The 27,876-nt window shown below is 40.7% G+C and overlaps 1 protein-coding gene across 1 annotated transcript in view; it reads right to left on the bottom strand.

Annotated features, from left to right (window-relative positions):
* EMB3147 (Acyl-carrier-protein S-malonyltransferase) overlaps positions 1-27,876 on the bottom strand; it is a 98,862-nt gene that overhangs the window by 23,977 nt on the left and 47,009 nt on the right. Inside the window, exons 2-7 of the mRNA XM_089395335.1 lie at positions 27,657-27,742; positions 27,339-27,405; positions 26,877-27,019; positions 26,693-26,741; positions 26,459-26,596; positions 26,235-26,315 (exon numbers count right to left, since the gene is read on the bottom strand). Coding sequence (XP_089251461.1) covers positions 26,235-26,315; positions 26,459-26,596; positions 26,693-26,741; positions 26,877-27,019; positions 27,339-27,405; positions 27,657-27,742 — 564 coding nt within the window. The remainder of the gene's footprint in view (positions 1-26,234; positions 26,316-26,458; positions 26,597-26,692; positions 26,742-26,876; positions 27,020-27,338; positions 27,406-27,656; positions 27,743-27,876) is intronic.

Here is a 27,876-nt window from a genome sequence, read left to right on the forward strand (position 1 = left end):
CATTCTGACCTATGTGGACCTATGCTAGTGCACTCTCTTGGTGGCCATCTCTACTACATAATCTTTATTGATGACTTCTCTAAGAAAACATGGATATTCTATTTGAAGCATAAAGATAAGGCATTTGATACGTTCAAAGACTTCAAGGCGCTAATAGAGAATAAAACAGGGAAGAAGATCAAGGTGTTTAGGTCTGACAATTGTGGAGAATATACCTCAAATGAGTTTGTTAACTTTTGCAAGAAGGCTAGAATCAAGAAGGAAACTATTGTACCTTATAATCCCAATCATAATGGTGTGGCTAAAAGAAAGAACGGTTCCATCGTGGAAGTTGCCCGAGCTATGTTGCATGATCAAAAGTTGTTGAAGTTCCTTTGGGGAGAAGTTACAAATACAACTGTCTATATTCAAAACAGGGTTACTCATCAAGCTCTGGATAACAAAACTCTTGAAGAAGTGTTTTCAGGTGTGAAGCTCGATATTGGTCATCTAAGGATATTTGGCTGCCCCGTGTATTTTCATGTGCCAAAGGACAAAAGGAACAAGCTGGAAGCCACCAGAAAGAAAGGTACATTTGTTGGATATTGTGAAAATTTTAAAGCCTTTAGTGTATATATATATATATGGTCAAAGGAAAATCGAGTTTAGCAAAGATGTAACTTTCGATGAAGATGTTTGCCTTGGAAAAGCAAGAGACCTTCCTCCACCTCCTGCTGTTGAGAAAAAGGATGATGACATGGACTTACTAGAAGGTCCTTTTGTGCCGGAATCTGAGAAGGATATTGTTAATGATCCTATGGAGCCTATGGACCCCTTGGATGCTCCTCCAAGTGATCCCCCTACCAAGAAGAGACCACTTTGGCTTCGTGATACATTACAGGAAGCTGAGAGACATGTTCCTATCAAAGGAACCTTTAGAGAGAGCAAGAAGCCACGCCAATACCAAGGATATGTTGCAGCGATGAGCACTATCACCTAGGTTGAGCATCTAACCTTTGAAGAAGTTGTGAAAGAACAGGTTTGGAAGGATGTTATGGTTGAAGAGTATGAATCGATTATGAAGAATGATGTATGGGATGTTGTTCTAAGACCTAAAGGAAAATCTGTTGTGACTTTGAAATGGCTATATAAGATCAAATATGGAGTTGATGGAAGCATTGAGAAGTATAAGGTGAGGTTCATGGCTAGAGGTTTCTCCCATAAAGAGCGAGAAGATTATGACATATTTACACTTGTTGTCCGCTACACCACCATTAGATCGATTGTTTCCCTTGCTGCTAGTCAAGGATGGACTCTTCACCAGATGGATGTGAAGACTGCATTTCTTCATGGCATACTACAGGAAGAAGTATATGTTGAATAGCCTCAAGGATTTGAAGTGAAGGACAAGAAGACTCATGTTTGCAGGTTGAAGAAAGCACTATATGGTTTGAAGCAAGCCCCCAGAGCCTGGTATGCCCACATTGACAGTTACTTGGTGAAGCTTGGATTCACAAGAAGCAGTGTTGACCCGAACCTCTACTTCAAAGTGGTCCAAGGTATGCCTTTGATTTTGGTTTTATATGTTGACGATTTATTCTTGACAGGTAGTGAGCCTTTGATGCTCGAGTGTAAGAGGGAGTTGGCCTCTGAGTTTGAGATGAAGGATCTTGGTTTGATGCATTACTTCCTGGGATTAGAAGTGTGGCAAAAGCCCGGAGAGATTTTCCTTTCTCAAGGAAACTGTTGGAACTATTTGGAATGGTAGAATGCAAGTACTTGGCCATACCAATGGAGATGAACTTCAAGAAGCTATGTGATGTTGCTAGATCTGATTTGGTGAATCCCTATGAGTATTGACAATTGATTGGGGCATTGATGTTCCTTGTGAACACACATCTGGACATATGTTTTGCGGTGAACGCTTTGAGTCAATTCATGACTGAGCCCCTTCATGCACACTAGATTGTTGCCAAACACATGCTGAGATATTTGCATGGGACAATCAATCTTGGTATGAGATATACTGTCAGAGATGTATGGATACACTGATGTTGACTGGGCCGGAAATGTTGTTGACAGGAAGGGCACATCAGGATGTTGCTTTAGTTTGGATGACAAGGAAACAAAAGTTTGTAGCCTTGAACAGGGTTGAGGCAGAATATATTGTTGCTAGCATGGCTAGCTGCGAGGCAATATGGTTGAGGAAGCTCTTTCAAGAGTTGTTTGAACAGGTTCTGGAAACGATAGTGATATGTTACGACAACAAGAGTGGGATCCGATTAGCTGAGAATCCTATGTTTCATGATAAGTCCATGGATATTGAGATCAGGTATCACTACATTTGAGATATGAGATATGGCGTAGAGAGGAGTAGTGAGACTCTATCAGATTTTGACTGATGAGAAAATAGCGGACACACTCACGAAGGCTTTGTCGAAAGGGAAGTTCTTGGTCTTCAAAAAGCAACTTGGACTAATGGATGTGACCCTCCTGGGTAAGGGTACCAACCAATCGCAAACATTGAGCGTAGCTCTTCCCCCCTATTGAGCTCCTAACGTGAGGAATGGAGTAGTAAGGGCTCCTGGGTTTGAGGGAACTCTGGACAATAGGATAGGGTGCGATCCTTACCACAGTGGTAAGTCGATCTCGCCATTTATCGTTGTAGGGTGTGTGTGTGATCCTTTTCCTTTATGACAATGGATATCTCCCCCTATCATCAAGTTTGGGACTTGGCAGGGTATACCCTAGTTGGCATCCTACCCACAAGCTAGGATTGTTGGGATTGGTCTTCCCCAACTGGCCAATGCGTTGAGGTGACTTGAGATAGGATGGATCCTTACCCGGCCTGGTAAGTCAATCTCGCTCAAGTCTTGGGATGCAGGTGTTCTACCACTTAACTCTTGAGGGTCTAGATGGAGGATGAACAGACAATAGGACAGAGTGTGATCCTTAAGTCGATCTCGCTTATTGTCACAGGTCAATAGGATAGAGTGTGATCCTTGCCCTTGCGGTAAGTAGATCTCACCTATTGTCCTTGATAGAGGGTGGTAGCTTGAGCTCCCCTATGATGTCAAACTCTTCTTCTTTTAGATTCAAGAGTGTTTAGCAGATGAGAAGAGATGAGTAGACACTTGACTTGATGATGACGAGACATTTGAGATGCGATATATGTTGCACTGTGCAGTCAAAAAGTTCTCCCTCGCTGAGAGGGAGTGTTAATTTGACAGCTCAAGGACAAATTCCCTCCTTTGGAAAGCCTTCCTCATCCAGAGAAGACCCTCTTTGCCCTTGGAAGAATTTAATTTGGTCAAGGAAAAATATATTTTTAATGTGAAAACCCACATGTGCACAAAAGTACAAGTCAGCTTTAAAGACAAATTGGATCTCCAAAGAAGCATATAAATACAAGTCAAGGCTACCTCATTTGAACACACATAAAACATTTTCTTTTACACTTGGAGGTTCATACAAGTTTGAAAATAGCATATCTTCTTCACACGTGTGAGTAGGAGAGAGAGAATTTCAAGAGGGCTGAAATCTAGCTTTAACCAGCTTTGTCTAGTGTTGACTTTTTGGGTGTTTGGGCACAGTTTCACTTGGTTTGACTTCAGTTTTGGATCTATTCTTGGAGGAATCATTCTTTGCAACAAAGATCGAGCTTTTCTGGGCACTTTGACTGCAGTTGACCACAAACTTTAACTGCAGGTGTGACCGTTGACTTTTGGACTGATTAGGGCATATTTGATTGTTGTTGACTTTGACAAGAATTGCAAATTTGACAATTTGACCAACTTTAACTTTTGGGCTCATCTCTTGGATTTTGGATATTGGTATGTTGAAAAGTCAAAGTTGTTGACCTTTGACTCTTGAATGGTGAATTGGATCATTGTAATCTCTCTATTAAACATTTTATGACAATCTAATAAGAAGAAGAATTTGAAAGGGTTTTCCCCCTTGTGGGGTTTTTCCCTGGTCTATGACCAAATTGGGCATCTCTTGTTATTCCTCTTGATTGTCTTCTACTGTCATGGCATTTATTGTTCTATCTACAATTGTTATTTGCTACTGGAAAGATTACATTGATTTGAAAGTGATTGCTAATTGAAGAAAAGAATTGGGCTAAAGTGACTGTAACAACATAGATGTAATGTTCCTAAACAGGAATTTAAGTGATATTTCAAATAAACAAACAGTGCAGCAGCATAAAATTAAAAACATGTATCAAACACCCATGAAACACTGTAAAACTGGAACTGTTGAGCCATATATTATGAAATATGAGAGCATGAGTACAATATATGAATGAAGTGGTGCACCTGGGCTTGTCTCAAGGACAAGCTGGACCAAACCCAGGTGATGGAATAGCTGGAAAGATGGTTGTTCAGTTGTTGCACCACTATGCACTGCGTTGTCCCAGAAAACTGTTGTTCTGCTGATTTCAACCTGTTGGAATGTGCCCAAAAACTGCCCAGAAAATTCTGTCCTTTCAGCCTTAGACTCCTTGGACAAAACCCAAAAAAACCCAGAAGGGAATTTCTCTGATTTTGACTTTGGATTTTCGGCCTCTTGGGAGCCCCTCTTCGGCTACTGCTGCCAAATTCGACTTGCAGGAAACAACCTGCAAATCCACCTGGAAACACCCCTCAAATGCTGCTTTCACCTGTAGTAGCTGATCCCTTGCTCCCCGGATGGCCCTTGGCCCTGATGGTTGCTCACCTAAGCCCCACGAATTTGCTGCCAGAGGCCACTGCGCAGTCCCTCTGCCCAGAAATGCGTATTGTTGTGTGTACTGACTGGCTGGCTGCAAAACTCTGAGAAAATACCCTCAGCCCTCTACCTTCCTTGCTCCTGGAACTCCCAGCAAGTTAGGGACCTCCTGGCTGGCTCAATCCTCCTCTGCGTATTTTTGGTTGCCCAGAAAGTACGCAGTCCCTTCCTCTGCGTGGCTGGATGAACTATGAATCGATGCTAAAACTCCTGCAACCTCTGTGGAACAGCCTCCCTAGGGCGGGCACGGATAGTCCCCCGAAGTAGAGGTTGAATCTTCCCTGCGGAAGACTCGTGGCTAAACAGTCGATAGACTCGCTAAGCAGCAGAGCGTACAAGAGTAAGTTTGTTTGTCAAATAATCAGAATGCTCCAAAATGAGAGCCCCATCCCCTTTTATCACTTTAGACCCCCCTTAGCCTCTTGTGGGCCCCTCCTTCCACTAGTTCGAATTCCCTCCAACACATTCCTTGGCCAAGTTCGAATTATGCATGTGGTGTCCCCCACATTCCACTAGCTGCCAGAAATAAATCGAATTGCCTATAGTTCCTAAGTTCTACGTGTGGGGTCCTCCTCCTAAGCCAAAATTGTGTTGCTACACCCCGTGACTAATTCATTTGAGAAGGGACATGACAGTCCTCCCCTCCCAAATGTTGCTTGCAATCAAGCAACCTCAAAGTCGGGTGCTCTAGTATGTGCTCACCCTCCCAGGTGGCATCTTCATCTGGCAAGTTCTTCCAGCGCACCAAGAACTCCCTGATGGTTCTGCTCCTCAGTCTTCTCTCATTTCTTTCCAGTATGGCCTCTGGTTCTAGCACCAAATGGCCCTCCTCATCCAATGGGGGTAGATCAACTGCAGCGGTCACCTGTTGTCCCAACACATTCATTAGGCATGAGACATAAAATATGTTATGGATCCTGCTCCCCAGAGGCAGCGCTAGCTCATAGGCCACCTCCCCAACCCGCCTAGTCACCTGGTAGGGCCCATAGAAGCGTGGTTGTAGCTTCTCAGCCCCCTTCTGTTTCAGCGTAGACTGTCTGTAAGGCTGCAACCGGAGGTACACTAGGTCCCCCTCCTCAAAGTGCCTCTCTACCCTGTGTCGATCTGCATATAGTTTTTGCTGATTCTGGGTTGTCGCTAGATTATCCTTGAGAGCTTTGAGGATATCTTGGCTCTCTTGGACCCAGTCTTTGGCCTTTGGGGCCCGGCTGTCTCCGAAAATAACATCAACAAAAGTTAGAGCATCATAACCATAGAGGGCACGAAAAGGAGTCATATCGATAGACATGTGGTGTGTGGTGTTGTAGCAGAACTCGCCCAAGTGCAACCATCGAATCCACGTCCTCTGCTGACCTGTCACATAGTTCCTCAGGTACCCCTCCAACCACTGGTTGACCCTCTCTGTCTGGCCGTCCATCTGAGGGTGGTAACTGGTGCTAGGAGTAAGCTCCGTCCCAACCAACCTGAAAAGCTCCTACCAAAAGCCACCCATGAATCTACTGTCTCTGTCACTAACAATGTTCTTGGGGAGTCCATGTAGTCTGAAAACCTCCCGGAAGAACAACTCGGCAACCTGGGCAGCCGTGAATCTAGTGGGGATGGCGAAGAAGTGGGCAAATTTGGTCAGCCTGTCGACCACCACATATATGCAATCCTTCCCCTGTACTGTGGGGAGCCCTGTGATGAAATCCATCGAGATACTTTCCCATTTCCCCTCTGGAATGGGAAGTGGTTGTAATAGCCCTGCAGGGTGAGTCAGCTCCCCCTTGTTCCGTTGGCAGGCCTCACACTCCCTTACGTGCTGCAACACGTCCTCCTTGAGGCCTTTCCACGTGAACCTCTCCCGAACAGCCATGTAAGTCTTCTGGAACCCTTGGTGTCCGGACAGTGGTGAATCGTGAGCTGCCTGGAGTACCCTCTCCCTCAACTGCGAGTTGGGCACTAAGTAAATGCGCCCCTTGTAATAGATGACCTCATCCATCACACGGTAACGCTCATCTGTGTCCCCTCTAGCACCTCGCAAGCCTTCCTGTCCTTGGAGTACTCAACCAATAGCTGAGCCTTCCAATCCTGGCAAGATGCTCATAAGAGATAACCCAGCTGGTCTCCTGGATAGAGCATCGGCCACCACATTGTGCTTGCCCCGCACATACTCAATATCGAAGTCGTAGGCCTGCACCTTGCTAACCCATCTCTGCTGCCTATCATTGAGGGCCTGCTGCCCCATGAAATGTCGAAGATTGTTGTGATCAGTCTTCACTCAGAATAGGTTGCCCACCAAGTACTGGCGGAACTTGGCCAATGCATGCATGATGGCCAGCATCTCCTTGTCATATATAGAATATGACAGATCATGTAGTAGGAGCTTCCGACTCTCGAAAGCTATGGGGTGCCCCTTGTTGGGTCAATTTACTGGGTAAACTAACACAAGTATTTACTTATCAATCCAGATTTGTAAACTTGGAAGCATATCCAAAATATATGGATTTCAGTTGTAGTCAATTTTAGAAGACAAAATAAAGAAAATGGAAAAAAATACATATTACAAATATAAAATCTAACTAAGTAATTTCTGATTCAATATGTAGTAAGTGAGGGAAGAGGCTCCTAGCTTAGGAGATCCAGGTTGTCCTTGCCTACAGTACTATTTTCATGAAGAGAAATCCAAATAACTTATTAATAATAGTTTATGATGTATATAATGTAGGAGAAGAGGCTCCTAATTAAGGAGGTCCAGATTGTCCTTCTTTACAATTCTATTCAATCATTGTTACAATTGCATTAAAACTAGAAATTCAGAAATAACTCAAACAAGGAAAAGAGGATGAATTTCAGTTATTGTTCGTGATCAGGGAGAAGGAGAATTTAACTTAAACTCTTGTTTGTCCCTTCATATGCAGATTAGAATCAAACCAAGAATCATCCAGCAAGCATAAGAGATCTTCACACATCTAAACAACTGAATAAATCTAAAGCAAGATTAGTTCATGAAAATTATGCTAATTTAACCAAAAAGTGTACTTAGCTTGGTGTGGAGGGCCTCCACACTTGCCTTACACACTTGAAGAACTTCTCAGCTACAGCAAATTCAATCAATCATCCAAGCATGAACAGCAAATAGAAGGTGGAACTGGTTCCTCAGATTATCTCAAATTATTCAGAAGTCTCAATATAAAATTATACAAATTCTCCATGCTTGAATGGTTCATAAGCTTGGTTTTAATAGGCAAATGATAAACAAACTAAGCTATAATATCTCTAACAATCTTATCCATCTAATCCCATCCATCTAAGTCGAACTCATCCATTCAGTTTCACAAAATCTGGAAAATCCCAAAAAATACTAATTTTGCCCCTTTTTCCTAGGGATTTCTGAAAAATAGGGCATGTTTGACCAACATTGACCAGGCTTGTTTTAGCTCAGTTTGACCGAACCAATAGATGATTTTCCATCCTTGGTTCCCAAGCTTTCCGAATCTATGCTCAACTCGCACCCAGGTATCCTGCACATATGACTTCAATGGAGATATTACAGGGACTTTTAGTTTTGTCCAAAAAGACTCTTAAAACCCAATTTTTGCAAAAAAATCTAAAAATTGTAAAACATAATTTATTTACCTGAATATGCATAATAAGGTCAAAATAAGGCATATATGGATGATGTAAGGTGGAATATGATGGAAATTAAGTGGGTTTTTAATAAGCAAAATTGACCAAAATTGAGGGCCAACACCCCTCTTGTGACAATACGGCTCCAACTCCTACCCCTGATGCATCACACTCCACCGTGAATGGCTGGCAAAAATCCAGGAGTGCCAAAACAGGGCAACTGCTCATTACCTCCTTGAGGTGATCAAAAGCGACCTGTGCTCCCTCAGTCCATGCGAAGGCCCCTTTCTTGGTCAAGTCGGTCAAGGGTGCTGCCAGCTGTGAGAACCCCTTGACAAACTTCCTGTAGTAAGTGAAAATGCCCAAGAAGCCTCTCAGCGTAGTCACGTCTCGGGGTACTGGCCAATCCCGGATGGCCCGGATCTTCTCCTCATGAACCTTCACCCCATCTGCTCCAATGATATGCCCGAGATAAAGCATCTTTGTCAATCCAAACTCGCATTTGGAGAGCTTGGCATAGAACTGTTGCTCCTCCAGAATGTGCAGTACCTCCTCCAAGTGTTGGAGGTGCTCCTCCCACGTCTGGCTATAGATCAGGATGTCATCAAAAAACACTAGCACGAACCTCCTCAGCTACCCCCGAAAGATGTGGTTCATGCAAGACTGAAATGTGGCGAGAGCGTTGGTCAACCCAAATGGCATGACCAGAAACTCAAAGTGCCCATAGTGGCACCGAAATGTTGTCTTTGGGATGTCCTGATCCCGAACTCTGATCTGGTGGTACCCCGAATGCAGATCGATCTTAGAGAAGTACTTGGCTCCTCTAAGCTCATCCATCAGCTCATCAATGCAGGGAATGGGGTACCGGTTCTTGAGGGTCTTCCTGTTAAGGGCTTTGTAGTCTATGCACATCCTGAGGGTCCCATCCTTCTTCTTCACCAGCAATACGGAAAAAGCAAAAGGACTAGAACTAGGCCTGATGTGACCCAAACAAGCAGCTCCTGAATAGCCTTCTCTATCTCGTCCTTATAGGCTTTGGGGTGCCTATAAGGAGTAGTTGTGACTACCTGTATACCTGACTCTTGCTCAATGGTGTGCTCAAACCCTCTATCTAGTGGTTGTCTTGGTGGAATGTCCCCGAACCAGAGTTGCGGGGGAGCGCTCCCTCCCCCTTTCGAACCCGCTCCCAATCCGTGCTCCGGGCGAGAGCGGCTCGGGAGTGCGCTCTCGATAAAAAAAATTGCTCTCCCTGCCAAAATCGGGAGCGTCGCTCCCGAAGCGAAATTACAGCTCAGGAGCGATCAGGGAGCGATTGCTCCCGAGCGTTAAATTTTCGCTCCGGGAGCGATTCGACCGACGCCGCGAGGGATCCGGGCGGAATATATATTTTATATATATATATATATATTTATTTATTTATTTAGTTATTTATTTATATATAAATAAATAAATAAAAATTATGTTTTAAAAACACAATGGGGCAAAAAAAAATTTCATTATCACTTGAATGAGTTGAGTAGAAGCTGGAGAGCAAGAGCAAAGGAGCGAGGAGAAGCGAGGAGCAAACGCCGAGGAGTAAGGAGCAAGCCTGCAAAGAGGTTAGTAACTTAGTAATTTAGTTAGTTTAGTTAGTTTAATTTAGTTAGATAGTAATTTAGTTAGTTTAGTTAGTTTAATTTAGTTTATTAACTTTATTTAGTTAAAAAATCATGAATCTAAATTAAATTAATAAATTAAATTAATTAATCTAAAATTCTAAATAAATTAAATTAATTTGCAGATTCAAAAGCCTACAAATATCAAACATCATGGACCTGGCTATATTTCTTGGCATTTTCCTCTTCTTGGTCCCTTTTATGGTTATTATGGTGCTGGAGAGTAGGAAACGAAGGGGCCAAAATGAAGAGGGGGATGAAGAAGCTGGAGATAGTGGATTTGATGAAAACCCCGGTGAGGAGGAGCTGGAGGAGGGTGAACATGACTCTCAAAAAACTAAACAAGACCAAACCCCATTGTGGAAATATGTTAACAGGCTTGAAGCAAGGAGGGGGTGGAACCACTAAATTTCGTTGCCCCCATTGCAAAAATGATTACACAGGTTCATACACCCGTGCCAGAAAACACCTCTGCGGGAAAAGGCCATGGGATGGAGACAAACAAATAGGAATCAAAACTTGTCCAGCAGTGTCAGCAACGGATAGAGCCAAATACATAAGGGAAGAGGAGGAAGCCCAATACAAATCAAAAAAATCAAGGGGTTTCTTTGAACCAAGCTCACAATCACAAGCACAAAGAACTCCTTCAGCATCCTCCCAAGGCAGTGGATATGGAGGCACAGGGTCATCAGCTTTAAGGCGTAGAACCATATCAGATTTCCTTGATGAGGGGTGTAGGAATGATGTGGATTCAAAGGTTTACAAGTTTCTCTATGCATGTGGGATACCATTCAATGTTCTTCGCTCACCTTATTGGCACGAAATGGTTTCTGCCATAAATGATGCCCCTAAAGGATACAAGAGCCCTGGGTATGACAAGGCAAGAACTGTTGGACTTGATCATGAAAAAGCAAAAATATCACATCCTTTGAATAGAATGACAAGTTCTTGGACTGACCATGGGGTGTCCATTGTATTTGATGGATGGACAAATGTAAAAGGCAAGCCATTGATAAGTGTTCTTGCTATGTCTGTTAGTGGTGCCATCTTTCTAACTGCACATGATTACTCAGACAAGTTCAGAACCGCCATCAACATTGCAGAAGCATTACTTGAAACAAATGACCGTATTGGGCCATACAATGTCATCTAAGTCATCACTAATAATGCTCCTAATTGTAAGGCAGCGGGAGCAATTATTAAGGATAAATACCCCAACATATTTTGGTCTGGATGTTTGGTTCACACATTGAACCTTCTGATGCATGATGTTGTCAAGAACAAAAATGCACAATACAAATGGATTGGTGATTTGTACAAGAAAGGCAAACAAATGATAAAATTTATTAAAAATCATAGCAATACCCATGGCCTTTTCCGCAGTCACTCGAGATTGGAGTTGTTGAAGATTGCAAAGACCAGATTTGGTAGCTATTACCTCACCTTCAAGCGCCTTTTGAAGGTAAGAGAGTCATTGGCTAGCATGGTATCAAGTCCACATTGGCAGGTATTAAAGGAAAGGGATACAAATGCAGCTGACAGGCGAAGTTTTGAACTGGTGGAGGAGGCCGCTCTTGATGGTCAGTTTTGGACAAGTGTGAGGCAAGTATTGGATTTCACCAAGCCCATTTATCACATGATTCGGTTTGCAGATACAGACAAACCAGTGATTGGCGAGGTGTATGAGCAGATGGATACTATGTTGGGGCAAATAAAAAATATTGTTCATAACAGAGATCCCGACTTGTACAAACTGATTCACGATTGTGTGTGTGAACGGTGGAATAGACTTAATCTTCCACTACATTGCTTGGCGTATATCCTTACGCCAAAATACTACTCTACATCTTGGTTGGGCCAACCTGCACTAGGGGGTGGGATTAGGACCAAACCCCATTTAGATACAGAGGTAACTAGTGGATATTTGCAAGCATTAGAAAAGTTGATACCTGACAGGGAGGAATGTGCAACTGTGCGCCTTGAAATAGGCAAATACTTCAGTGGCACTGGTTTGTTTGGTACCTTCCATGCAATGGAAGACAGAGACAGATTTGATGCTCTCACATGGTGGGAAACATATGGCGGCCATGGACTTTTGCCAAAATTGGCAAAAAAAGTTCTATCACAGGTTGTAAATACTTCTTCTGCAGAGAGGTGTTGGAGCACCTACAGCTTCATACATAATGTGAAAAGAAACAGACTCAATGAAAACCGAGCAGAAAGCTTGGTTTATGTGCACTACAACTTGAGGTTGTTGAGTCATTACTGTGATCGGGCTTATGAGGATCCCACATATAAAATTTGGGACAATCACCCAGAGGATGACAATTTGGAGGATGGTATAGTGCATCTTGAAGAACTGGAAGAGGAACTTATAAGGGATGAAGATGAAGCAGCTGCAGCAGCCATGCCACCTCCACCTCCACCATCCAGTAGCAGTGCTCGAGGTCCGAGTCTTGTTCCTTTGTTGTCGCCACCTCCATCTACACCCTCACGTGGAGGGCATGTGCCTTCTAGTTCTGGTCATCGGTCTGTGCGGGAGACTCCTAGAAGGCCACCACGACCTCCTTATACTCCTGGAGACTCTCGTGGCAAGGGCCACATGTAGATTTACAGCTATGTTGCAGGAAACGTGGCATAGAGGTCCGTTTCCGTATGGAAACGGGTACGAAACACGGAAACGAGTTTGGTACGGCCGTGAAACGCGTTTCCGGCCGTACTGCCACGTTTCCCGAAACGGAAACGTGCCCAGTACGGCCGGAAACGCATTTCAGGGCCGTACGACCCACGTTTCCTCATTAACTTGTGTTTTTTTTTTTTTTTTTTTTTTTAATTTACTTTTAGGGTATGTTATTGATTTCTAGATGTGTGTCTAAAGTTATAAAATTGAATTGCAGTTCATCAGGAAGTTTGAGGCATATGCAGTTCATGGTAATGTTAAATTCTTAAAGTAAAAGTGATATTCTCCTTTATTTTCCATTTTCATCCTTTTACTTAAATTTTTAACATTACCATGAAATGACTCAGGATGTTTGAGAGTGGTTTCGCCCTCATTGGATTTCATATGGAGAAAGTAGAATTTTAGATCTCACTCAAAATCCAGCAAACTTATTTGTTTTTCAGGATTTCAGGATTGGGGGGATTGCAATGTTTCCATTGGATTTTATCATGTACTAAGGTATGGAACTTGTATTTAATCAAGAGAATCAAGCCCTCTATGCAAAGGAAACTCCCAATAATCAAGATCATGTAGGGTACTAGGGTATGAAACGTGTATTTAATCAAGAGCACTAAGGTCGTTCGACTATGTAGGAGGAGACTCCCAATACAACAGTGGTCCTTCTAAAGAATGGGATGTGGATGCAGAAAATCCTGATTTGGATCTCTCTCTTGCAGCCTTATAGTCTTTATTGTACTTGCAGCCTCATATATTAATATAAATAAAGGCTGATTTTGAGATTTGGATATATAATAAACGTTGCTTTTGGATATTCCGATATTTTTATTTTCATTACATGATCATTCATGAATAAATGTGATGTAAATTAAATCTTAATGTTTAAGTGTAATAAATTATAATGTATCATTTATGCTTTATGATTGCACATATATATATATATATATATATATATATATATATATATATATATATTAAATATTTTCAATATATATATATATATATATATATATATATATTCTCGTTTCCCCGTTTCCAAAATTTGGGGAGGTCGCGTTTCGTATCGCTTCCCGTTTCAGAAACTCGTACCCGTTTCCCCATTTCGTGCAACTTAGATTTACAGTTTACTTGTCTTTTCTAGTTTCTATTAGTTTTCATAACTGTTGAGTCTTGAGTCCTTGACTCTTGACTCTTGACTCTTTCATATCATAATGATATTTTTTGTAAACAATATATGACTGTGACAATGAAAATTTGAAGTTTGAAGTTGGCAATTATAACTCATTGGTAATGATTGTGAATTATGAATATGATGCTTCGTGAAAGACTAAAGTTGTTTCATTTCATTTCATAATTCATGTTTCATTTTATAACATTTCATTTCATGTTAACAGTTAGAAGTTAGGACTTAGAAATATCTAAGATATTATTTCTTGTAATGGTTAAACTTAGCTTACAAGTACAACTTTGGTGATCAATGATGATAAATGTTAATATATAAAATTTTCAATTTTGAAAGCTTGAAGTTGAAACTTTAAGATTGAATTTGATGAATCATGATTCACGAGACTCAACATGTTGTAGTTGTAATATGTATTTTACTAACTTGTGGACATGGTTGATGAAGATTATAATTTCTAGATGATTGATGTGATATGGTTCAATGATCAATTTATGTTTTTTTATTTTTATTATATCTAATTCATCATTCTACATGTTTTTGTTGACATATATGTATCAAAAATTAAAAACTATAAAAAATATATATATTTTAAAAAATCGCTCTGGGATTCGCTCCCAAACCGGGAGCTTCTAAAAATGTCGCTCCCGCTCCCCAGTAACATTACCCCGAACACTACTGTGTAACTATCCAGAAGAGCCTGTATGTCTGCTGGTGGTGACTGTGCCTGTCCCCCAACCTCTAAGATCCTCAACTCGATTGCCCATGCAATGTCCCCATGTCAAAGATCTGCCTCCATCCTGTGGGCCGAAGCTGTCTGACGCGGATAACACTGCATGCCTCTCAAAACCACCAATTTGCCGTCAGGCCCCATGAACTCCATCTCAGGTTTCCTCCAATCTGTCGTAACTCTCCCAAGGGAATACAGCCACTAGACACCCATCACCACGTTGGTGTCTGGCACATCGACCACAAAGAAGTGGTCCGTCATCGAGTAGTTTCCCATAACTACTGTCAAGGAGGGCACGTATCTGGTACATTGGATGGTATGGTCACCTGGCACTAGGACGGAGAATCCCTCAAACTCTGTCGTGGTGAGGCCCCTCCTCTGGACCAGCTGTGCATCTATGAAGTTGTGGGTAGCCCCACTGTCCACTAGTACCGACACCCTCTATCCTTGTACCGTACCTCTGATCCGGAGTGTCAAAAACTTAGGAATCTCACATAGAGAAGCAAGGACTCCCCTGATGACACAAGAGATGCCCCTCCCTATGGAGGTGGTGGTGGTGGTGGCCCTTTGTCCCCCGAACTCTCTCCATCTGTCCCACCACAATCCTGCTCCACCTCGTCCTCCTGGTCACTGTCAAAAAAGACCTCAATGTAATGTGCTCTACCCGTTGTGCACCTATGGCCTGGTGCCCAGGGCTCTCTGCATGTGAAGCATAGCTTCCTCCTCCGGAGGTCCTTCCGTGTCTCCTCATCTAGCTGCCCCCTCCCCTGTGTGGTCCTCGGTGGTGGGGGTCTAGTCTCATGCCCCTTCTGTGGGAAAGGGGTCCGTGCAGGGAATGGCGCTCTGGTCTTGGGGATGGCCCCCTGCAAATCTCTGGCGCACACCACCACCTCCTGCAGTGTAGAGGGTCTGTGTGACTTCACCAATCCATGCAAAGGCTCAAGCAAACCCTCAATGAAGGTGTATACCCCCTTGGCCTCGAACAAATCCAAAACCATCACTGACACATGCAAGAAATCAGAAAAATACTGCTTTGGGCTGCCTGTCTGGCGCAGTTGTGCCAGCTCCCTGAAGGATGCCTCTGGATCCCTCTGATCAAATCGCTCCACCACCCTCCTAGTGAAGTCTTCATACGAAACTATATGGGCATACCCCAAAGTGGTTAGGCCGTGAAACCACCAGTCATGGGCTTCCCCCTCCAAGTGCAGCGTTGCTTAATGGCCTCCTGTTCCGTCATCCGGTTGAGTTGAAAGTATGTGTCCATCTTTTCAACCCAAGCCCTGGTTGTGCACTTGGCAGTGCCATCAAATGTAGGGAAGTATATCCTCCCTATAGTTCTCTGCAGCTCATAGTTTTGGGTCCCCTGTCCTCCATACCCCTTGTTGCTCTCACTCTGCTTGAGCTTGCAGTAATCCCTCAAGGAGAGGGCTTCTTTGAAATCTCCGTCCATCGCCTGCCACTCTCTGAAGTAATCCCCCATCTGGGGAGTGTCTTCCTCCCTTGTTGGTCTGATCTGTGCTATTGGTACGAAGGAGGGTAGTGTGCCCACTAGGGCACACTCACTGAAGGGCGTTACGTTGCTGGTGAGGGATGATCGAAGGGCTGTGAAGCCCCGAAAGTCTCTCCACACAAAAACCCTCTAAGTGTGGCTCTGTCTTGGCTCTGTGATTTGATCTCCTCCAACATGTCTTTTTGCCCCTTGGCCAAGTCACTCAGAGCCCTCAAGAGGCTATGGAAAACCCTCTGGCCACTATTTTCCCTCTTTCCTCCGTGTTTGGTGTAATTTCCATCTCCCTTTCTCTGCTCCTGTACTTCTGCCTCCGGTAAGTGATGTTCTCCCGTCTTCTCCTCTCATAGAAAACCAACCCCGCAGCACGGCCAAGAATTAGGCTCTGATACCATTGTAATGTTCCTAAACAGAAATTTAAGTGATGTTTCAAATAAACAAACAGTGCAGCAGCATAAAATTAAAAACATGTATCAAACACCCATGAAACACTGTAAAACTGAAACTGTTGAGCCATATATTATGAAATATGAGAGCATGAGTACAATATATGAATGAAGTGGTGGCTAGACCAAACCCAGGTGATGGAATAGCTGGAAAGATGGTTGTTCAGTTGCTGCACCACTATGCACTGCGCTGTCCCAGAAAACTATTGTTCTACTGATTTCAACCTGCTGGAATGTACCTAAAAACCGCCCAGAAAATTTTGTCCTTTCAGCCTTAGACTCCTTGGACAAAACCCAGAAAAACCCAGCAAGGAATTTCTCTAGTTTTGACTTTGGATTTTCGGCCTCTTAGGAGCCCCTCTCCAACTACTGCTGCCAAATTCGACTTGCAAGAAACAACATGCAAATCCACCTGGAAACACCCCTCAAATGCTGCTCTCACCTGTGGTAGCTGATCCCTTGCTCCCCGGATGGCCCTTGGCCCTAATGGCTGATCACCTATGCCCCACGAATTTGCTGCCAGAGGCCACTGCGCAATCCCTCCGCCCCAGAAATTCATATTGTTGTGTGCACTGACTGGCTGGCTGCAAAACTCTGAGAAAATACCCTCATCCCTCTACCTTCCTTGCTCCTGGAACTCCCAGCAAGTTAGGGACCTCCTGGCTGGCTCAATCCTCCTCTGCGTATTTCTCGCTGCCCAGAAAGTACGCAGTCCCTTCCTCTGCGTGGTTGGATGAACTATGAATTGATGCTGAAACTCCTGCAACCTCTGTGGAATAGCCTCCCTAGGGCGGGCATGGATAGTCCCCCGAAGTAGAGGTTGAATCTTCCCTGCGGAAGACTCGTGGCTAAACAAGTCGATAGACTCGCTAAGCAGCAGAGTGTACAAGAGTAAGTTTGTTTGTCAAATAATCAGAATGCTCCAAAATGAGAGCTCCATCCCCTTTTATCACTTTGGACCCCCCTTAGCCTCTTGTGGGCCCCTCCTTCCACTAGTTCGAATTCCCTCCAACAGATTCCTTGGCCAAGTTCGAATTATGCATGTGGTGGCCCCCACATTCCACTCACTACCAGAAATAAATTGAATTGCCTATAGTTCCTAAGTTTTGCGTGTGGGGTCCTCCTCCTAAGCCAAAAATGAAGCCAAAATTGTGTTGCTGCACCCCGTGACTAACTCATTTAAGAAGGGACATGACAATAGAACAGTGAAAATTTAACACATACAAGGCTCATCCACTCAAAAGCTAGCAGGATGCACAGCTCTGATACCACTGTAATATCCTAAGGGTGTTTTTCCGCCCTTAGGGTTTCAAACATGGAAAAAAAAATTGCACTAATATCACAGTAATCTTTACAACTTTCCACAATGATCATTAAAATGCAGTAGTGATAAGTACCATCAACATAATGCATCAGTTGTAACTAAGCTATAGATAAACAAAATTAAAACTTTAGTAACCTATATTGGTTCCACAACCATTTACTAGGGCCGTTACACCCTGACAGTATTGATCCTTTTAGTACTAATAATGTAGTCATAAGTTAATCCTAGCACCATAAATCATCAACTTCAATTAGCAATTGATCCTGCACAACTTTAATCAACTCAAAGAATAACCATCTAAGAATTTGGTTACATTGGTGTTGCCCTAGTTAGGTTGGATATCATATTTCCCTGACAAACTTTCTTTCCAAACCTACTTGCTTATTGTTCACCGCTCTGATTAGACTCCTCTGCCCTAACTAGCCCACTGTTCCAAATCCGAAGTTGAGGTATGATGATGACCCCTTTTTATGATTCGTTGTTAGAATCGGGATCGGAGGCCCTCGGCCCTGCAGTCCTCGGACCCTAGATGTGTCTTTCTACCTCAGACCTTCGTTGCAACTTCAGACCTTAACGTTTGCTCTAGACCGAGCTCTTGAACCTCCAACAAGTTGATTTCTTGAAGTAGGGTAGGTCTTCCTGAACTCAAAAAGGCCTCACTACTTGACCAGCACTTCTAGCAGCCACAAAACATCACCAAAGTAGCCTTCGTTGTTTGTGAAGAGAGAACCCTCAGTGTCCACAATAAGCAGATGATCCTTGTTGCCTTAACTGAACTCATTGACCTAGTACAAAACCTTAAAGAGCTTCTTCCTTGCCTGCAAGGATAAAACCACGTTGTTTCAAGAGAATATGTTGTGCCAAAACAAAGAAAAGAGGTGTCTAGGTAGGGTGGGATCAGCTCCACCAAAACTATATGGGATTGGCTAGGGTGGGATCACCTCCACTGAAACTAATCAAGAAAAAGGGGTTTTGAAACCCTTAGAGCCTCAGCTCAAGAAAATCAGAGATATTCCAATCCAAATTGATGATGATAAAGTGATTCCAACTCTCCTTTATTTATAGATTTCCTCATGGGGTTTTCTCCTCAATCAAATGTGAGGGGCTCATGTGCAACCCCCCAATTTAGACTTTTTTCCCTAGCCACCCCAAAATTTACCCAATGGTGCCCCAAAACATTGGATAATTGGGTTTCCCCCTTTATCAAAGACTATAGCCTATAGGGTTGGACAGGCTATTTCATCCTTGCGTGGGCAATTAATCCACAAGGGACATTACAATCATACACAAAAATTCCCTCATCAAAATATATTGTAATGTGAAAGATGTTGCAATTCAATGTGACAAGCAATCATCACAACAAAATTATGAAGAATTAGACAAAAAAATAAGAAATTTGAACCAAGTCCTTGTCCACAAAGATAGAAATTTTTCAAACTCAAATGAACCAAACTACCAAGATGCAATAGTCCATCAATTTCAACAACAAATAAAAGCACTTCAATGACAAAATAGTAGTATAAAAGATGTTCACAAGGAAGAGATTAAAAACATTAGCAAAGACCTATATAACAACAAAGAATTTCTCGTCTGAGAAATCAGAATAAATATCTACTTGTAAAAGTCAAGTAGTTAAGGAATGAGAAGAAGACACAATATGAAATCAAGAAACAACTCACTGACAAAGAAACCTCCACCAATATCCAAACCATGGATAAGGCAACCCTCATTGACTCAACTAAAGAGGAAAAAACTAATGTTGTCACTAACAAGGTTTTATTAGATGAAGAGTAGCCAAGGATTGATATCAGAAAAAAAATTCAACAAGGCAACATTTATAGATTCAGCTACAATTGAAGGTCCATTAGTGGCCATAGATGAAGCCTTACCTCATCCAAAGGATATTGACACACTAATACATACTGAAATACCAATGAATTACATGGCAACACAAGTTTATGACAAACATAATACTAAAGTAAAACATGTGAACACTATATCCAAAATTAAGAAGGATTAGCATACCATGTTACTGTTTTGTCACCCAAATTACAAAAATTCTAAGCACACAAGGATCAACATATCAACTTCCATAGTTACCCAACCAAAGTCAATGCTTTACTTACGTGTCGAAGGATCCAAATAACAATACAACTCAAAATAAAAAGCAAAAATATTCAAATCAAGAATCTTAGCAATACAGAGTTTCTAAAAGAATCCACATATTATTGATCAATCCTTTTTCTATGTGATATAATTGTTAAAGGCTTCAGAAATCATATCACCTTTTGTCCTCAACCTTATCAAATAAGAGAAGTTTACAAGACGATGGATCATTCTATCAAAAAAAGTGTTCGCTACCCATGCTTAGAGGACAAAGCATCTTAAGGAGAATGCCTTGTAACATACCTAGGGTATATTACCACTAAAATGATAATGTTATAAACATTTATTAGGTAACAAAAATTATAGTTCATAATGCACAGTTATGTTATAATAATAAGAAATAATCCCTTTTCCCAAAGAATATGAAGTATCACTCCAATGTGTATTTATATACACAACATTTTATTTCAATGATCATCCCGTAGCAATATTCATATTAATAAATATTTATTATTTTAATATGGATCTTATGGGATATCTCTTCAATGGAAGACTTTATGAAGGAACTATCAAGGTTCACTTCATCCTATTACTTGCATCTGGCTAGTCAAAATCAACAAAACCATGTAGCATTAACTCACCATCTCTTTTAGCCTCGAGGGTTAGTTCAATTGATCGAGGTCTCATTGCTAAAGCACCTCACCATTGGGAGGTTACGGGATCAACTCTCCTCGACGCCTTCGGGGTTAGGCTCTGATTAGTTTGGTCGGCGGGATGTGATCCTTTCAGGTGAATCTACCCAGATTTTCCTCGAAAAATAAAATTAAAAAATAACTCACCATCTCTTTCATAGCTCATGCCATAATGAATTGTGCCCGTCGAGCATCTCAACACATGCATGGCAACTTTCTAATCAGATGGTTGAGGTTCAACCATGCACTAACTCAATGCTTTTATTTCAAAACATATATCAATCCTACTAATCACGGGATACATCAAGGAACCAATCAATTACCCATACAAAGAATGATAAATCAAATCATAATATAAATCACAAGACAATTTTAGATTTGGAACCATAGGTGTGGTCGCGGGTTTGTAATCAAGTATTTGAAACCTCTTCAAAATCTCCATAAAGTACTTCCCTTGCCAAAGGAAGACCTCACCTACTTGTTGCCAAACCCCTGATCCTAGAAAATAATGCCATAGACCAATGTCCTCCATGTCAAATTTGCCAACTAACATCACCTTGCACCACAAAATGAGCTTTTCAAAATAGACCAGAGGAAAAAAATTATCTACACACAGGACCAAGACAAGTAGATCAGATTTATCATACAAATAATAAAAATTACAATTTACACAAATCTTTGAGAAGTCCAAAATAAAAAAAGTACTCATCAAAACTTGAGAACCATGTACATGGTCCTTGCTTCAACACATAAAGAACCATCATCACCCTACAAACATGGATGTTGTGCCCATGCACCTCAAAACTTCTTGCCTAATTTATTTGAACTTCATTTTCAATCACACCACTCAGAAAAGCAATCTCCACATCCATTTAGTATAAATTTCAAATAAAACATGATGCAATAGACATGATGTTTCTAATCAATATTGCACTCATCAGGATACTATTGGAGTTATTTCAATAATATCACCAAAACCAACCTCAACAATAACATCAATAGTATATATCGTGATAATTTCTCCTTTTTAAATTATCACAATAATTTTGAAATTATCACTCTCTATTAATATTACCTTACAACCAAATTATTTGTCATTTAACCTCGTTTTTTTAAAGTGAGTTAAGGGATTGAGTTTTAAGGATTTTGTGACTATTTTCCATCAAGCAAACAAGGGGATATCTATTGTTTTCATTTCCCATTATTCATCCCTTGAGATATATACCCTAGTAGTTAATGTTAATATTAAATTCTTAAAAGGATGAAAATGAAAGATAAGGGAGAATGTATCTTATCTTTATTTTCATTTTTTTAAAGTGACACTCTCCTTTATCTTTCATTTTCATCCTTTTACTTGATTTTTAACAATATGGTTAATTGTTTCAAGATGTTTGAAAGTGGTTCCAACCTCATCGCATTTCATATGGAGAAAGTAGAATTTTAATCCCATTCAAAACTTAGCAAACTTAACAGTTTTCAGAATTTCAAGATTGGCAAGATGGCAACATTTCCACTGGATTCTATCATGTATTAGGGTATGGAACTAGCATTTAATCAAAAGCATCAATCTCTCTATGTGCCTCAATGTTGGTGGCATTGATTGTTGAAATCCTCTATAATAGCCCTAGTAAAAATGTACCCCTCACGTAAGCAAAATCACTAAGTAGGAATGCTAAGCTTTTTCTATGTTATTTTACTGCTTTGACGGTGATATTGACAATGAGGATCCCAAAAGAGACAATGATTTTGAAGCTATGTAGTTATTTGTTGTAGCATGATTCTTTTGGGACTCTAGAGGCCATTTAGAACCTCTTTATTGATGTATTTTCATTCAGAGATGGATTGCACTTGGTGCTATTTTGGTTATGTGCACCCTTACTTGATATGTACATGAGAAACTTTGCATATTTATGTATAAGGGTTTGAATTCATATGAATGCGCATTATATATATATATATTTTCAAAATTTGAATATTTTTTTTTTTTGGTCAGCTGGTCTTTTGGTGCGGTTTTATTCTAGATAAAGTTTTTGGGGTTGACTAGTTTGGTTCCAATAACATTGTTGAGGATGATTTGTTCATTTTCCATCAAGCAAACAAAGGGAAATCTATTGTTCTTGTTGCCATGATTTATCTCGAGAGATATATTCTTTTATTTTGTTGTGATTTTATATCATCTTGTCAAAAGACTCAAAACTTATGACTTGAGACAAATATCAGAGTTCAATATCGATATTTAATGCACCATTTGAAATTTTATATATCAGTTTTATTTTCATATTTATGTAGCAATGTGTTTTTGATGTTGAAGTTGTTTTACAAGTTTAAAAAGTGAGAAAATATATATATATATATATATATATTTAAGATTCCCAATAATTTCTAGTATTTTCTTTGATATTGCCAATCATTTCAATTTTAGACCCCTAGCAATAAATTCTCAATAATGATAAATGTAACATTGGTTCTAATAGAAATATACCTTGCAAAAGGGGAAAAAGTTGCATCATAGTCAACTCCCTCGTTCCAGGAGAATCCTCTAGCTACAAATCTTGTTGTGTACAATGTTCCCATCAACGGCATGTTTAATCTTGAGCAACCATATGTAATCTATCACAAATTTTCCAACTAGTCTTGGAACAATCTCACAAACATCATTCTTCAAAAAGGAGTTATACTCCTTAGTCATAGCATCCTGCCACACTTGCTCAATGGTTGCCTCCTAAAAGATGGGAGGCTCTATATCAATGATAGAAGTTATCATTGCAACATAAGTGTGAAACTTTTTAAGTAGATGCCTCAGCCAAATAGTAGATTTTGGTGCTCCCATATGATCTTCTACTTCCTACAAGGTCTAAGTAAACCATCTCAACTCTCTCCTTGCACTAGATAGGAATAAGGCCTTTATCACTATTGCCGCAAAATCTAGCAGGCCTAGTCCAAACTCCAAAGCCCCACTAAGCATGTCCAAACCTTGTGGTAACAAGAGATCAGCAACCATTGTCACCTTAGCAAAATTCTCTAGCTATTTAATCAAAACTAAACCACAAGGAAATCTTCCCTATATAAAGATCACCTATATATGCTTGTGGTGCAAGATCATGAATGTTAAGCTAATAAGGTAAGATGATCAAGCTCTTGGATTCTAGACAACTATGTAGGTCTTGGCACTTGTCATGATGCAAGAATGGAAGACCTAGGTTTTGAGGAGTCAAACCCTAGGATGGACATGTAGATTTGGAGGCTAACCCTAGAGTTCTATTGCCATGTAGTTGTGTGGTGCAACATGGCTAGGGTTTGCAAACCCTAAGGAAGACAACCATGCTAGTGTGGAGAGCTTGTGCAATACAAGCTTGTTGTTGAAGCCAGCAAGGACTTGCCAATGTTGATGCTTGCTTGTTGGAGATCTTTGGTGATGGCTAAAGTTTTCATGGTTTCCCTAGCTAGGATTATGGAGAGCATGAAAGATTTTACCAGCTTTGTGATAAAGCTATGGTATGTACATGTACTTCACTCATGCATATGTATCAAGTTTCCTACAGTCCAATACTTGTGTAATTGCAGATTTGATTTCAACTTTCTTTGTCCTCATTATTGGGTAATTTTCAGCACTTCTTGTTGCTGATTTGATATATTTAAGGGCTGAAATTGTTGAGTGATTTGACAAGCATCTTGAAGATAATAGGCCAGATTTACTGCTGTAAATCTGCAGTAATTAAAGTGATTTCAGATCTAGTTTATGCTTGGAAAAGTGTGCCCTAAAGGCTGAAACTTGTTGGCATATGTTTGGTATATTTTATCCAAGGGTGCCTAATGTGTTGGGTTGAAGTGAGATGAAATATTGTCCATTGTTTGCTGCCGTTAAATTAATACTTCAGATTAACCCTAGGGCTGAAGTTCACAGGGACTATATTCGAGAAGCGTCCATTGTAAGCTGGAGTTTCCGAATTTGTAATAAAAATCATAAACACAGAAATTCTAACAGCTACATGAAAAGTAAAATAAGCCCCTCATAATTTTAATAATATGTTCATTTATGAATCTTCGGCAGCTAAAGAGAGACCTATTAGAAACTATTTTATCTAATTTCTCACACACATTTCAGTGAACGTTATGATCTAGAAACAAGCGACAACCATAACAGACATAGTTTCCATAAACTACAAATCATAGAGAAAGGAAAATCAATAGTAGGCACTTTCCACACAGTTAATGTTAAAAATGCAGCTTGGACAGGTGTCTCTGCATAGGCCTTGTGTCCAGGGATGCAGAAGATACCTTAATAATTACTTATTTCAGAAGTATTTTTTCTAAGTTTAAACTTAGGAAAAACATGATAATTAATTTAATTAGTTATTATTGGCTTTGTAACTCAGATTTCTAAAGTTTATAACTTTGGAAATTAATATTTCTTTTTTGACCAGATCAAAAGAAAGTGATAAGATCAAATTTTGGCCTTTGATCTTTTCTTTGAAGATCTCAACAAGAAAATAGGGTTATGAAAGAAATTATAAATTGCTGGAATGAGTGGGTAAAGGACACGATTTGGAGATCACATCAAGTGAGAGATAAGAGGACCAATTTTGGTGAGAAGAAGGAAGGTCGAGCAGCTGAGAAGGGACCGAATTCGCAAAAAGAGAGGGGCCATGTTCAGGCCATCGTCTGCGGAAGAGAGGGGCCATGCCCAAGCCAAGTTCACAGGGGAGAGAGGCCGAGTCTTTAGGGGCGCATTCTCTGCTGGAGGAGAGGCCATGTCCTAGGCCAAGTTCGCTGAAGAGAAAGAAGTCGTACACTGTAGAGGGAGAGGCCGTTTGCTGGGCCATACTGTGCAGAGCAAAAGGGCCATTTTCTAGGGCTATTCTTGGCTGTAAATTTTCTGGAACTGTTGTTGTAATATTTTCCTGATTTATTCTCTGAAACCTAATAAAATCCCTCTTTGTTGGTTTTTCCCCACACGGGTTTTCCGGGGTAAAAGCTGTGAAAAGTTTATGTACTTGGATTTCTTGTTTCTATTATGCATAATTTGTGAGAAGCTCAGGTCTGTTAATTGTGCGTAGATTTCAAATCTATTTTTTTCTGGGTTTTCAGTAAAAATAAATTTCTGGGTATAAAAAATTTACTGGTACATTTGGCTGGACTTAGAGAAACTAACAGCTAAGACTTCAGTACCACCGAGGCATTCATATAATTTCCTTATCATGTCCCAAAACACATATTAATCTCTCCCCAAGGAAAATTATTTTTCCTGTTTAAAAGTTTGTCATGAGAATTTACATTCATTGTTTAGCACCTTCTTGCCCCATCTAAGCTGCTGCCTCGTGGAACTTGGTGAACAAAGAACTTAAACCCTTTAACCCCATAAATATATTTCAAGATAAAAATTCAATAGAACCCATTCACCATGAAACATGAGACGTGATAACTTTCTGAAGCATTTCAAGAGAGCAAAAAGATTTGGTTCTTTTTGTACAATGATCCGACGTATTTTGAGTCGTGACATAGAGGGATGCTATAAGGAAATAAACAGTTGATATACAGGCTTTGAAAAGAGAATGTTACCGTCATCCGTGCTTTGAATGACTTAGCCTTCGCCTCTACTATTTCCACTCCTTTCATTCCCCCTGAAACTGCATAGTTTCCCTGTAATATGCTTCTTATATTAGTTATTTATTCAGATTCAAAAGTGTGTTGGCCAAACAAGATTGTATAGTTCCTTGATAAGAACACTGGATATTTGCCTTCCAATATGATATGTTAGCAACAAGAAAGTTTGTCCCACTTACAGGACAAAGGTAATTTGCGATCTGCACTCTATTCTCATCATTAACTTCCTCATTAGCGGCATCACAGAGCATTTGAACCTTCTCTGCATCAAGGCCAATAACACTGACCATGGCACTTTGAGCTGCATCTGATGCTTCCTGAAATATAAAAAGAAGATATCACTGGATGATGCACCCCAAATATATCCTTCTACCAAAGAAAAAACTTGCTTAAAAATCCTTACAGCCACCTACTTGCATTGCTTCGCCTCTGAGCTTGACAAGCTTGAGCCCATCCTCAAAGCTTCGGGATGAAAGTCGTCCAAACAGTAAAGTAAATCATCAGAACACTCCCAAAAAGGTTTATTAAGGATGGACATGCTAGCAGAAAATAAAGTTCAGTGCACAGGAACATTAGCATATCTGGAGGAAAAGACACCTGAAGGAACCGGCAAATGCAAGCGCTGTATACTCGCCCAGGCTTAGCCCACATGCCACATCGACAGAATCAATTATATCTTGGCCTCCATTACGAGCTCGCAATATCTCAACTGCAGCCAAGCTTGTCACATATATTGCAGGCTGCCAGAAAAGATTTAATAATGACAATATGCTCAGCACCTGAATTCTTTCCAGTAAAAATATGTATTGCTGCAAACATGAATGGTGGATGGCTAGGCAAATTTTAGTCAGAATTTTTCAAGCATGTTCACTAGGCCTCTTTTTCATTGCTACTGTACATGTATTGAGTTATTCTAGGATATTGAAATGCATTTTCTTCTCCTATCCTTGACATGAAAAGGTTGGTGAATATCATCAAATTGGATCAGAAAGAACAAGAAACATCCATCGCTTGCCAACATGTTTATTCGATGCACAACTTTGACCTCCGCTTTTATACCTGGCTTATAACTGTTGAGTCCAGTTTCTCCTTGGGTCCATTAAGACACAAATCTAGAAGATCATACCTGAAACAAAGTCCAAGTTCCAACAATTGTCCCAGACAAGAAAAAGCATCCTAACCAGCCAACTTAAGTATTGGCTAAACACTGATCATAAGGATGTTGATTGCAGAAGACATATGAGCAAGATTACATTTTTACCGACTTCAATTCAATAATAAATATAAATTACCAAGCAAAGTAGTAGAAACTTATTTTTCGCTAGCTTAAATGAAGGTATACAACTTAACACATCCAAAATTGAACAAGCAACATACCCCAGTATCTCATTTGCTTTTGTAAATAGAAGAGCAGCAGCAGGCACACTTTGTGAATCCTTGCCCATTCCCACAGCTTGTGCACCCTGCCACAGAATGGATGGTAAAAATGGGGAAGAATAAGACCTGACAACCCAACTTTCAAGAGTAAACCTATGTTTTTTGACCTGCTTACATAATATTCTTTGTAGAGAATGTTCAACATAAGAAAGTAAAAATA

This window comes from Pinus tabuliformis, chromosome 1_2 (assembly GCF_031772625.1).
Source record: "Pinus tabuliformis cultivar Carrire ecotype Pingquan chromosome 1_2, CPIR1, whole genome shotgun sequence".
Lineage (NCBI taxonomy): Eukaryota > Viridiplantae > Streptophyta > Pinopsida > Pinales > Pinaceae > Pinus > Pinus tabuliformis.